Source organism: Mobula birostris, chromosome 22, assembly GCF_030028105.1.
Source record: "Mobula birostris isolate sMobBir1 chromosome 22, sMobBir1.hap1, whole genome shotgun sequence".
Taxonomy (NCBI): Eukaryota; Metazoa; Chordata; class Chondrichthyes; order Myliobatiformes; family Myliobatidae; genus Mobula; species Mobula birostris.
Window position 1 is genome coordinate 15565530 of NC_092391.1, and position 13936 is coordinate 15579465.

The 13936-nt window shown below is 39.5% G+C and overlaps 1 protein-coding gene across 5 annotated transcripts in view; it reads left to right on the top strand.

Annotated features, from left to right (window-relative positions):
* The window catches only part of setx (senataxin), a 98943-nt gene that overhangs the window by 72190 nt on the left and 12817 nt on the right, over positions 1-13936 (top strand). For 4 of the 5 annotated variants that reach the window (XM_072240101.1, XM_072240100.1, XM_072240099.1 and 1 more), the window contains 9 exons: positions 935-1091; positions 1593-1694; positions 3809-3918; positions 6243-6314; positions 6690-6839; positions 8412-8519; positions 9692-9879; positions 11303-11395; positions 13330-13506. In XM_072240101.1, the coding sequence (XP_072096202.1) occupies positions 935-1091; positions 1593-1694; positions 3809-3918; positions 6243-6314; positions 6690-6839; positions 8412-8519; positions 9692-9879; positions 11303-11395; positions 13330-13506 (1157 nt within the window). Of the gene's footprint in view, positions 1-934; positions 1092-1592; positions 1695-3808; positions 3919-6242; positions 6315-6689; positions 6840-8411; positions 8520-9691; positions 9880-11302; positions 11396-12300; positions 13289-13329; positions 13507-13936 lie in introns of those variants that run through there. The other variant, XM_072240103.1, reaches the window with a different exon arrangement.

Genomic DNA, 13936 nt, shown 5'->3' on the forward strand with positions numbered 1-13936 from the left:
TACTGGAATGCTGCCTGGATTAGAGGGCATGTGCTATAAGTAGAGTTTGGACAAACTTGGATTGTTATTTTTCTGGAGCCTCAGAAACTGAGGAGACATCTGATGGAGGTTTATAAGATTATGAGAGGTATAGATAGAGCATATTGCCATTATCTTACTTCCAGGACTGAAATGTCAAATACCAGAAGGCATGCATTTAAGGTGAGAGGTGGTAAGTTCAATGGAGATTTGTGGGGCAATTTTGTTTTAGAGCGATGGATGTCTGGAATGTGCTGATAGCAGCTTCAAGAGGTTCTTAAATAGGCACATTAATGTTCAGGATATGGATATTGTGTAGGTTGAAGGGCTGGATTTAGTTGAGCATTTGATTACTAATTTAATTGGTTTGGCACAACATTGTGGGCAGAAGAGCCTTTTTCTGTGCTCTACTGTCCTATGAGGAATATCATCTCATCAACTGAGTGAGGATAGCAGGTTGTATTCTGGATTTTTTTGCCCATGTTTGACCTCATGTTTTGAGATATTGTAGGGTTCTGGTTTAAACTTCCAGGGCCATTCCTTGGAGAGAGCTTACAGAATTAGCCCCTTCTGATCGTATGTCTTTGCTACTGTTTCAGTGAGCAACATAGAAGACCTCCACAAAATAAATACAGCAATCTTTACAATAACTTGTAGAAAATGTTGCTTTTGTCTCAGTATCCCATTCTTTTCATATGTCCCTTGACTATTGTTTGTGGCATTTTCCTAATTCTAATACAGTTTGAGAGGAGGACTTCCCTAATTATGCTGTGGTTGTGCCTGCATCTAGTGTTTAGGTTAATGTCAGATGAGTCACCCAGGTTTATTCTAAACCTACTTTGTCCTACCCAAACAAGTAACATGCTGGATCATTTCGGAATTAGTTCTCATACTACTTTATCCATTCCAAACCTAGGATCAAGAGAATGATAAACCATCTTACACTGGGAACACAAGAGCTAAACATGCCAGGATTCTTGTATGTGCTCCATCGAATGCAGCCATTGATGACCTCATGAAAAAAATCATTACTGACTTTAAGTGGAAACGCAAAAATAAGAATAATTGCTTGGGTATACTATTTTCTCTTTTTTAAATTTAATTTGTAGCTCTTAATCTCCAAACTCCTTAAACATTTGAAAATGATCAAAACATTGAATTAAACTTAAATATGTTGCTGTCAGTGAAGCTACTAATATTTATGTGTGGCATTTACACCAGTTACAAGGTAGTGAATCCTGTGACTCACCATTGAGCAGTGTCATGGGAAGTAACCTTTCCTCCTCTCTGGTGCATGCATTTGTTCTTTATTTCTTTCTCCGAAGACATAACTAATGTAAAAATTAATTCTGCACAGAGGTAAATATTAAATCAAGTTTCAGATCAATAGAATAACTGATTCTAACTCATTTAATTATTTGGAACTATTTATTTTAAAGCCTGATTATGTTAAAGGCAAGTAACCCCTTTAAGAAAGTCTTGGAGCTCTGCTTATGATTTGTGTGCTTGGTATAACGTAATTCATCAAATTACTGCTTTCAAATTACTAATCATTCAATAATAATTCTCTTCAGGAAATTGTGGAGATGTGAATTTGTTAAGACTAGGCACTGAGAAAGCTATCTCAGCTGATGTCATGGGATTCAGCTTGGATTATCAAGTAAATCGTAAAATGAGTAAGTATTTTCTATCCAAAATTAAAAAGAGGCCTAATAGTTGAGAGTTATTATTAAGTTTTATACAGGTGTCCCCCGCTTTTCGAACGTTGGCTTTATGAAACCTCGCTGTTATGAAAGGCCTACATTAGTTCTCTGTTTTCGCTAACAGAAGGTGTTTTCACTGTTACGAAAAGAGGCAGCGCGTGGGGAAAAAAAGCAGCACACAAAAAAAGCAGCGTGCGCCCCAAGCAGCCGCTCTCCCCCGGATTCGGAACTGCATTCTAGCCGGCATTGCTTAAACACGTGCCTGTGAGCAGCCATTAGCAAGATGAGTTCTAAGTTATCGGAAAAGCCTGAAAGAACTTGTAAGGGTGTTACACTTAGCATAAAACTAGACATAATTAAGCGTTTCGATTGTGGTGAACGAAGTAAGGACAAAGTGAGTTTGGCTTTTGGAAGTTGACGAAGATGATGTTGAAGAGGTTTTGGCATCGCATGGCCAAGAACTGATAGATCAAGACCTGATGCAATTGGAAGAGGAAAGGATAACAATCAAAACTGAATGCAGTAGCAAACAGACCGAAAGTGAAGTTGTCCAGGAACTGAATGTGAAGCAACTGCGTGAGATTTTCACTGCAATAATTGCAGAGAAAGGGTACGTCGGTTTAGGGCATATTTGCAGGATGGTTTGAGTCCTTACAAAGAAGTGTATGATAGAAAAATGTGCGAGGCTAAGCAGTCAAGCATACTGTCGTCTCTCAAGCCTTTCACATCAGCCACAGCAGATGACGAACCTCGACCTTCGACATTGAGAAAGGCAGACATAGAAGAAGATGACCTGCCTGCCCTGATGGAAACAGACGACGAGATGACACCCCAGTGTCCCACCACCCCAACCCCTGGGGCCGCGGACAGATACCGATTTGCGGAGAATGCTGCGGTAGCTGGGACGCACCCAACACATCTTTAAGAAAAAGCTGAAATAAACAAGCTAATTAATTAGGTGCCACCCGGCACATAAATGTCAGCCCAGGTCAGAGGCGATAGGCAATTGCCGATTGCCAGGCGGCACCTAATTAATTAGCTTGTTTATTTTGGCTTTTTCCTTAAAGATGTGCTGGGTGCCTCCCGGCCACCGCTGCATTCTCCGCGAATCGGTATCGGTTTGCTGCCCGGAGGGTGGGGGCCACTGCACCACCCCAACCTCCGACGACTCAGCCTAACACACCATCATCAGCGAGCTCGATGTCTTCCCGATTCCCGTAAGTGATACTACACTGACATACATTATTTCTACTTTATATAGGCTATGTATTTTTATGTGTTATTTGGTATGATTTGGCAGCTTCATAGCTTAAAGGTTATTGGAGAGAGTGTTTTTGCCGAGAGCGCTTGCGTGAGATTTTTGCTACGGAGAACAGTGCGGCAATGATTGTAGAAAAGTATGTCTACTTTATATAGGCTGTGTATTTATCATATCATTCCTGCTTTTACTATATGTTACTGTTATTTTAGGTTTTATGTGTTATTTGGCATGATTTGGTAGGTTATTTTTGGGTCTGCGAACGCTCACAAATTTTTCCCATATAAATAAATGGTAATTGCTTCTTCGCTTTACATCCTGGCGGCTTACAAACCGGTTCATAGGAATGCTCCACCTTCAGATGGCGGGGGAAACCTGTATCATATAGCAAATATAATGCTGAAAAGTATGAGATCAGATCAATAAGTATTTAGAAATTATTTTATGAGAAGGTGGTTCAAGTTAAACCATAGAAATTTTTTTCTACTATAGAAGAGAGGAAGGAAAATACTTGTGTACCTTTATTTTCTATTGAATGAACTGGGCATGAAAGAGAATTGTACTTGAGTGCAATGTGTGGTATTAGTTTTGATCACTCTCAATTCTTGAGTAATTTCTAATTCAGTGTAATCCTAAATCTTAACTCCATCATGATGTATTCTGCAATGCACCAGGTTTATATGTCTGTGATCTGACAAGACATTATTTTGCATATTTTTAGCATCGATCACTTATTTTTGTAAGGTGTATAGTACATGAATTTAAACACTTTTAAATCATGAGTACTGATTGTCTGTTCTAAAATGGTTGCATATGGTTTTATGTGCAGAGAAGGACCAAACTGATGCTGATCAGATTCAAAGAGAAAAGGATTCGTTGGATAAGAAACTGGATGAACTGGGGAAGGAATGTGCGATCATCAAAAAAGACAGCAAGCAGGTAAGTTTTTGTATATTTTACTCCTCCCATTGGGCATTAATCGCAAGGTAATACTGCCTGAAAAGCTAATTTAGTCAAGAGTTCAAAGTAAACTTATTATCAAAGTACAGATATGTCACCATATACAACCCTGAGATTTATTTTCTTGTGGGCATACTAAATAAATATATAATATAATTGCCATAATAGAATCAGTGAAAGAGTGCACCAACTTGGCATTTAACCAGTGTGCAAAAGACAAATGTGCAAATTCAAAAAGAAAGTTATAATAATAAATATGCAATAAATGCTGAGAACATGAGATGAAGAGTTCTTGAAAGTGAGTCCATAGGTTGTGAGAACATTTAATATTTGGGCAAGTGGAGTTATTCCCTTTGGTTGGGAAGTAATAACTGTTCTTGAACCTGGTGGTGTGAGTCCTGAGGTTTCTGTATCTTCCTGATGGCAACAGTGATACCTGGATGATGGGGGTCCCCTGATGTTGGATGCCATTTTCCTGTGACAACAACACTTCGTGTAGGTGTGCTCAATGGTGGGGAGGGCTTTATCATAATAGACTGGGTTGTATCTACTACTTTTTGTAGGATATTTCTGTTTAAGGGCATTGATGTTTCTATACCAGGTCATGATAGAAGTTTGTCAAAAATTTAAATATGTTACGTTGGATTTTCACAAACACCTAAGGAAGTAGAGGTGGTGGTGTGCTTTCTTTGTAATTGTACTTGCATGCTGGGCCCAGGACAGGTCCTCTGAAATAATAACGCTGAGGAGTTTAAAGTTGCTGACCCTATCCACTCTGATCCTCCCATGAGGACTGGCTTGTGAACCTCAGATTTCCTCCTCCTGAAGGCAATAATCAATATATATATGGCAGAATATACGGTACAGAAGTGGTTAATATATTGTATCCTGGGATGATAGATTATGCCTAAGAGTTAGCTGCTTTCTGAACAACTGCAGTGAACCACTGTTGTGTTAAAATTATTTTAAACAAAATCTGGAAATAATGACAGAAGCATACAGTGATTATTGGGCTTGCAATGGAATTTAAATTTTTAGGTTAGATAGTATCCACTTGGGTGAATGGACAAAAATATTTTCCTTCCAACTTTGTGCCACATCTCACTTGAAAGTTGTTCCTGAAAAGTTCTTGAACTGAGATAGGATACTTTAACAGTCATCCACTCTATAATTTTCTAATGTAACTACATTTAGTGCTTAAATATAAGATTCTGCAGATGCTGGAAATTCAAAGCAGCACACACAAAATGCTGGAGGAGCTCAGCAGGTAAGGCAGCATCTTTGGAATAAACGGGTGACATTTCAGGCTGATGGAATAAACGGGTGACATTTCAGGCTGATGGCCTTCATAGGAACCAGGTGCATCTCAGCTCGAAACGTCAACTTTCTGACTTGCTGAATTTCTCCAGCATTTTGTTTGTGTCACTCTGTAGTTATGTACAGTATTTGCTTTTGTTCCATTTAGGTTACACCTTTGTTTTTCTCTTTTACCATTTTCATCAGCTCCAAATTTAGCACGTGGGTTTTCAAGTCTAGGTGGCTAAATGTGGCAGATCATGAATTCTCTATTGTTTCTTATCAGTAGTATTAGTGGATTTCTTAGCAGTTAAAACTTAACAATTTGGAGGGATAAGTTTATAGCTATAATTTCACCCTATAATTTTGATTTTCTAGAAAGAAAGATACTAATACCCTACTGAGTATATCACCAATACAAAAGATATACAATGAAGTCTGAGGTCTCGGACAGGGCAGCAGATGGGAAGGCTTATTTGTAGCTTAAAAGATTAAAGAGGCAGAGGTTTAGGGATGCAGTTCAAAACTTGAGGCATGACAATGGTGAAACAATCAAATTAGCGTAGTGTAAGAAAACTGTGAGCGGAGCACAAAGTGTATTGTTGGGTGAGAGGAAGATCCAGATGATTGAGAGCGTGGTAGAGTTGGAAAAAAATTAAAAATTTTGAAGTCAAGTTGTTAGATCACCTGATAATTGATTTTTTTTGTGAGATCTCCATTAACATTGAAATCCTTGCTTTATCATTTTCCCATACTTTAGCATCTTTTTACAGTCCACAGCTGTATTAAGGTATTGTTGAAGCAAAGTTATCAACTATTGGGGATCCTGAGTTTCTAATTTGGACAATAGAGTTAAGTTTGTGAGTCATCTGTGGAATAGGGGAAGGAATTACTTTAGATCATCAAAGTAGTAAATACATACCATCAAAGAATATTTTTTACTGTAAAGGCATTAGTGTGTGCAGCTTGATGTTATATCATTTAGAAACCAAAATTTTCTTTCCTAGATTGAACTGGCAATTCAAAAGAGGAGAAATTTGGAGAGTAAGAGGGCGGAACTTGGACGCAAGCTAAAAGAGGCAAGAGCTGAATGAATTTTTAAGTCCATTTTAGCATGTACTATCAATAAGGACAATCCATGTTGTCCATTTACTAAACATTTCAAATGAAGTGAATACCATTTTTAATTTTCAATAATTATTATATAGGCCTATCTTGTAATAATTAGCTTAAGTATCAGCAAAACTTAAACACAATTTATAACTTGAGCTTCAGAATTCACATTGGCTGCTTATTAACTTATCATATTCAAAACTATTTACCATATAAAAATTTATTTTAAGAGCAAGTAAACTCAAAGAACATGTCAAGACATAAAGCAGTCAACCAAACGCTTTAGTTTCAGAAGTAGGTTATTGTATTACAGAATGAATTACTCACTGTGTTCTTTACAGGTTCATGGTCGAACACAGGACATCCAGCTAAAAATTATTCTGGAATCACACATCATCTGCTGTACTTTGAGTACCAGTGGCAGTACACTTTTGGAAATGTCTTTCCGAAAATTGGGTTATGAACCATTTAGCTGTGTTGTTGTAGATGAGGTGAGTGGAAATTAATTTTGCAACGGTAGTCATCTTGTGAAATGTTCAGGCTGAAACAAAAAAAAATCATGTTTGAAATTACGGTAAGGTTTTTTTGCATCATTGTTAGCTATAATGGATTTTATTATACAAGAATCTACAGGCAGGTTTTAGTTCATTCTTTATTTTTGGGTGTTGCCTTCCCCAGTTGCTCCTGACAAAGTGGAGTTGAGCCTCCAGTGTAAGTGAGGTGAAAATATTCATAATATAATTAGGTGGGGTGCTCTAGCACTTTCACTCAGAAATTATTACGATTAGACTTACACCTAAAAATCATGGTTAAACTTTCCCTTGTCAGATCAATATCAATTTTAAAGTTCAAACTAAAGTAATTATAAAAGTATATTCATGTCTCCATATACAACCCTGAGATTCCTTTTCTTGCGGGCAATCATAATAAATACAAGAAACACAAAATCAATGAAAGACCACACCCAACAGGGTGGAGGACACCAATATGCAAAACAAAACAACAAATTGGGCAAGTAAAGTTCAAAGTAAATTTTATTATCAAAGTACATATATATCCGACCATAACAACTCTGGGCATACTCAATAAGTCTATAGAATAATAACCATAACAGAATCAACAAAAGACCACCCAACTAAGGCATTCACCCAGAGTGCAGAAGACAACATACTGTGCAAATACAAAAAGAAGAATTAATAAGAAACAAATAAGCAATAAATATTGAGAATGTAAGATGAAGAATCCTTGAAAGCGAGTCCAGTTCAGTGGGAAAAGTTCAGTAATGGGGTGAGTGAAGTTGAGTCAAGTTATTCTCTCTGTTCAAGAGCCTGATGGTTGAGAGATAATAACTGTTCCTGAACCTGGTGGCTTAGGTCCTGAAGCTCCTGTACCTTCTCCCTGATGGCAGCAGCGAGAAGAACGCATGGCTCGGGTGGTGAGGGGTCCTTGATAATGGATGCTGCTTTTCTGTGATGCGCTGATTGGTAGGAAGGGCTTTACCCGTGATGGACGGGGCCGAATCCACTATATTTTGTTGACTTTTCTATTCAAGGGCATTGGTGTTTCCATACCAGGCCATGATACCATCAGTCAACATACTCTCCACCACGCGTCTATAGAAGTTATTCAAAGTTTTTGACAATATGCTGAATTTGCGCAAACTTCTAAGAAAATAGAGGTACTGTTGTGCTTTCTTCATAATAGTACAATGTGTTGGCTCATGGACCTCTGGTTTCCTTCTCCTGAACTCAATAAACAGCTTCTTTGTCTTGCTGACATTGAGGGGTTGTTGCTGGGAACCACGCAGCTAGATTTTCAGTCTCCGTCCTGAATGCTGATTTGTCACCACCCTTAATTCAGCCAATGACAATGGTGCCGTTGGCAAATTTAAATATGGTATTGGAGCTGTGCTTAGCCTCACAGTCATAAGTATAAAGTGATTAGAGCAGTAGACCTGGCATGCTGAGCTCCTCCAGCATTTTGTGTGTGTTGCTGGATTTCCAGCATCTGCAGATTTTCTTGTGTTTATGATAATGAGCCTAAACTACTCCTGTTCTTTCCAGGCTGGGCAGGCATGTGAAACTGAAATACTGATTCCATTGATGTACCGTTGTCCCAAACTAATCCTAGTAGGTGACCCAGAGCAACTGCCCCCAACTATTATCTCCATGGTAAGAATAACATTTAGAAGACGACTAAGTTTCTTGTGCTGGGAACTGTTGAACAATTTTGTTTATCATTCAGTCATTTTGTAACTTGGACAAAGACTGCAGGGTCCCATTCTAGTTCAATTTCTTTCTCCAATCACCTTGGTTACTAAATTTCTTTTCACACCAGTTCCTCTCTTGTCAATGCCCTTCTCCAGGTTTTTGGCATATTGGCCAGTATGTGGTTATGCACTAATTACAGTTATGGCACATGCGTAACTTACTCTGAAGCAGTGTTTATTGCTTCCATGGATTTTCTCTCACTGATAAGAACTTACTTGTCCCTTCCCCCCTCTCCCCCCCTCTCCCCCCCTCTCCCCCCCTCTCCCCCCCTCTCCCCCCCTCTCCCCCCCTCTCCCCCCCTCTCCCCCCCTCTCCCCCCCTCTCCCCCCTCTCCCCCCTCCCCCCCTCTCCCCCCTCCCCCCCCTCTCCCCCCTCCCCCCTCCCCCCTCCCCCCTCCCCCCTCCCCCCTCCCCCCTCTCCCCCCCCTCCCCCCTCCCCCCCCTCTCCCCCCTCTCCCCCCTCTCCCCCCTCTCTCTCTCTCCCCCACTCTCTCTCTTCCTCCCTTCCTCTACACCTTCCCCGCTGCAATCATGTCTTTCTTATAGCATGATGACTAGAACTGCACACAATATTGCAGTTGTGGTCTAACCATTGTTTTATAGTGTTGTACCAAGGTTTTCCATCTTGTATTATCTATGATCGTTGAAGCTCTTTCCACCTTCCAGGCAAATTTAGCACATAGTAGTCTTCACAGACTAGATTTATGGGCTGTTAAGATGTTTTCAAACATGTCATGGGCAATTTTGTCTAAGCAAATGTATCAGCTGCCATTTTGAATCCAGACTTGCTTTTCATAAAGTTCAACATTCCAATTCTATACTAAGTATGCACAGGACAAAGACATACCTGAGTGGATTCACCAATAAGCAAGTTCCAGCCATTATATAGTTACAATACAGATGTGATACTAAAATTAAAACCATTGTTCAAGATTTCCCATATTTATGTTTATTTATCCTAATATGTTTACAAAGAAACCATATTTCTTTGTGTTGTTTACTTAAAGTCCTTGTCCTCCTGCACGTATTGGAAGTAGTTGGGGGGGAAAAATTAATGCCTCTTTCTTTTTATAGAAAGCAAAGGAGTTAGGCTATGGTCGATCAATGATGTGCCGGTTACAAAGGTGTCTGCAAGATGAAGTGAATCAAAGCAGTTTTGGACATGGCTCACCCCTGTTGCTGCTGACCCAGTACAGGATGCATCCTGACATTTGCCTGTTTCCCTCCAAATACATATATGGAAACATGTTGAGAACTGATGAGTAAGGGAGTATTAATACTTGTGCAGGTTTCTCAAGAATTATCTATATCTATCTGGTGTTTTTGCTGTTTTCTTTTACACTCAGTGCCGTCTTTCAACTGGATGTCAGCTTGAAAAGTGTTGACAAATCCAATAATAATACAAGACTTAAGAAAAAAAGTAGAGCTACAGCAAATCACATTCCTAAAGGCTTGTTAATTTAGTATTTATTTTAATACTTTTAAAATAAATCCTAAATTAACAAGCCTTTAGGAATTTGGCTTGCTGCAGTTTTACTTTTATGAAGTCTAGTTTTTAAAAAAATTTCATATTAAACCTTAATGTAGGAATTTTGAAAATTATTCTTCCAAGTAGAAAATTTGTGTGTTGTACTATATTTTTCTGGAGAGTTCAGTGTGAATGCTGTTTTTCGAAGTAGTCTCTATTTAAAAGTATTTTTTCTCTCCTAAATTTGAATAATTTAACATAATACATAGTTATCATTAATGTGACTTATTTGTGTACATTTATATTAATGCAAATAAGCTTCCTCATGGATGAACTATTCACCTGCCTACATGACTTAAAATAAAAGTCATACTATAGACAAACTGCTGAGGAGCTCTATGGAGGCAGAGTGAAGTGTTGGATCAAGACCCTGCATCAGGTCTGAGAGTGTGGAGGGGAGATAGCATTATAGAGAGGAAGAGGGGTGACACAGGAGCTGACAGACAGTAGGTGGAACTAGGTAACGAGGGGGATGATGGACAAGTGGAGTTGGGGAGGTAGATTCGGATGCCAGTAGTTGATGTGGAGATAATAAAGGACTGCGAGTTAAGGAAGGTGATATGTGGAACCAGATAAAGGATTCCTTTCTTGCTTAGTTTCCTTTATCTTCCCTATCTCAGATTCCATATCCTGCACCTTTTGTTGTGTCCCCCTTTCCCCCTGCCTAACTCTATCTGCGTATCATTCCCCTCCTCACCTTAAGGCTTCTGCCTTCCCTTCCTCCCTCACCTCTTTACACAGGCTCTCTGTCCTCTATGCTGTCAGTCCTGATGTAGAATATCGTCCCAAAGAATAGACTATCCTTCTGCCTCCACAGATGCTGCCTGACCCACTGAGTTCCTCTAGCAGTTTGCTTCTTGCTGCAGCTTCCAGCATCTTCAGGCTCCTATGGCTTTTGTGCATCAGAGAAGTTGTTCAGGCTTCAGAACGCTGTTGTCTCAATTTAATCTATACAGACTGTTAAGCTATGAACACATGGATATTTAATGTAGTGCCACTCTTCTTTTGTAATTCTGAATGCCAAAGAATGCAATGCTCTAATTTCAAAATGAATCTTTTAATGATGTTTTGAAATGTAATTTTAATGGCTTTTGGTATACATAAGAAATTAATGTGACTATTTCTGATCTTCATCCTCTCACTCCTGTGTTTTTCAGAAATGTAGAGGTGGAGCGGTGTCGGCTCAGCTGGCCTTTCCAGCCGTATATGTTATTTGATGTGACAGATGGATATGAACGCAGGGATAAAGAGTATGTTCTATACCTTACTGTTTCCCCTTTATGTCTTATTTTGTATTCATGTGCATGACAGAGTGACTGCTAGAAATGAGATAGATAGGAGCTGTACTTTCTGCTTTTGTGGATTTTCTTGTTTTTACTTATAATAAGCAGTATACACTCAATGGATACTCTTATTAGGTACCTCCTTTAACCTAATGAAGTGACCACTGAGTGTATGTTTCTGGTTTTCTGCTGTTGTAGCACATTCAGTTTGAGGTTTGACATTCTGTGCATTCAGAGATGTTTTTCTGCATACCACTATTGTAACGCGTGGTCATATTAGCTACTGTCGCCTTCCTGTCAGCTTGAACCAGTCTAGCCATTTTCCTCTGACCTCCCTCATTAACAAGATGTTTTTGCCCACAGGGCTGCCGCTCTCTGGATTTTTTTTTTTCTTTCTCTGGCACCAATAATCATTCAATGGTCAAAGTCACTTAGAACACATTTCTTCCCCATTCGGATATTTCGTCCGAACAGCTGAACCTCTTGACCACATCTGCATGATTTTACGCAATGAGTTGCTGCCACATGATTGGCTGATTTCATATTTGCATTATTGAGCAGGATTACAGTGGCCACTGAGTGTATAGAAGGTTTTATTTTAGCAGCTATCAAGAAGACATTCCTTACTGCTCAAGAGAGTAGAAGTGAATGTAATAAACGTTCTGCCACTTGAGATTAATTCAGCTACTTAAGGGCTTTGCGGTCTCATCATTCACAGTCAGATAAAGATAATGTATTGCCTTTTGAGTTTGGTGCTTAAACTACGACAAGATATTAGATTAGATTATGAGGACACTCAGTCCTCGTTTATTGTCATTTAGAAATGCATTCATTAAAAAATGATACAATGTTCCTCCTGTATGATATCACAGAAACACAAGACAGACCAAGACTAAAACTGACAAAAACCACATAATTATAACGTACAGTTACAACAGTGCAAAGCAATACCGTAATTTGATAAGAGCAGACCATGGGCACAGTAAGAAAAAAAGTCTCAAAGTCCCGATAGCCCCAACATCTCACGCAGATGGTAGAAGGAAGAAACTCTCCCTGCCATGAGCTTCCAGCGCCACAAACTTGCAGATGCCACACCCTGGAAGCACCCGACCACAGTCCAACTCTGAGTCCGTCCGAAAACTTCAAGCCTCCAACACTGAGCACCACCTCTGCCGAGTGCTTCGACCCCAGCCCCGGCCACCAAGCAACAGGCAAAACCAAGGCTTCGGGGCCTTTCCATCTGGAGATTTCGGATTACACAGTAGCAGCGGCAGCGAAGCAGGCATTTCAGAAGTTTCACCAGATGTTCCTCTGTGCTGTCATGTCTGCCTCCATCAAATCAGAGTTGTGCACGGCCTCCTACTTGACAGATTACAGATGTTCATCACCGGAGAGGCCGCGTGCACTACGTCGCGCTGCCATCTTCTCCTCCTCCTGCTTGTGTATTGATCACCGCCTAATAGTTGTTTTAAATCTAAGCTCTATTTTTATTAAATGAGTAAGTATTGCTATTATGCTGTAAGGTGGGGTATTATTTAGTGGTTACTGCTTATAATTTAATAAGAGATCTTATAGAACAAATTCCTTAGCGCACAGAATGAGAAGAAGATTGATAGAGTTGAAATGAGCTGCCTGCAGAAATGGTGGATGCTGCTCTGGTTTCAACATGTAAAGGAAATTTGGATAGATACATGGATGGGAGGGTATGAAGGGCTATAGTCTGGATGCAGGTTAATGGGACTAGGCAGATTAATTGTTTTGTTCCGAATCGATAGGCTGAAGGGCCTGTTTCTTTGCTTTAGTGTTCAATGATCCTAACACTTTAAGAAAGTGAATTCTTAACCAGGGCTTATGGTTACTTCATCTTTTGCCTCATATCTCCTTTCTACCTGTTATTGCAGCTCTTACGCTAACCCACAGGAAGTGAAACTGGTGATGGCTTTAATCAGTATGATTGCAGAGAAGCAAAAAGGAAGTTGCCGTAAAATTGGAGTGATCACACCATATAATGCACAGAAACAGGAGATCATCAATCAAATTGAGCACGAATGTAAAAAGGATAGGCTTGATAATGGCAGGTATGTGAAGAGTATATATTAGAAACATTGCAGCTGACGTGCATATTGTGTGTATCATTTGTTTTAAACTTATAGCTTTGAATATATTTTTTTCTTTGCCTTATTCATAATCAAATTGTAAAAGAGAAGACAATGTTCTTAAGTAAAATGTCTTGCTCTGTTGAGCTAGTTTTTCATCTTGTGCACCAAAATTGAGTTTTGGCACCTACAATGTTGCCTGTCCTTAATTTTGTGGTATTTTCTCTGCTTCCTTTGACCCTGGATAGGTGCTTAGGCTACCAACCAGTGGCCTAACTCTGCCAATAAATTTTTCATCCTGTGTGTTAAGATTTATGGAAGTGACGACATCAGCTCTAATGGAACTTTTGGAGCCAATTCCTGGACTATTTCAAAATGCACATGCCATGTTAGGCTGGAGTAATTTCACCAC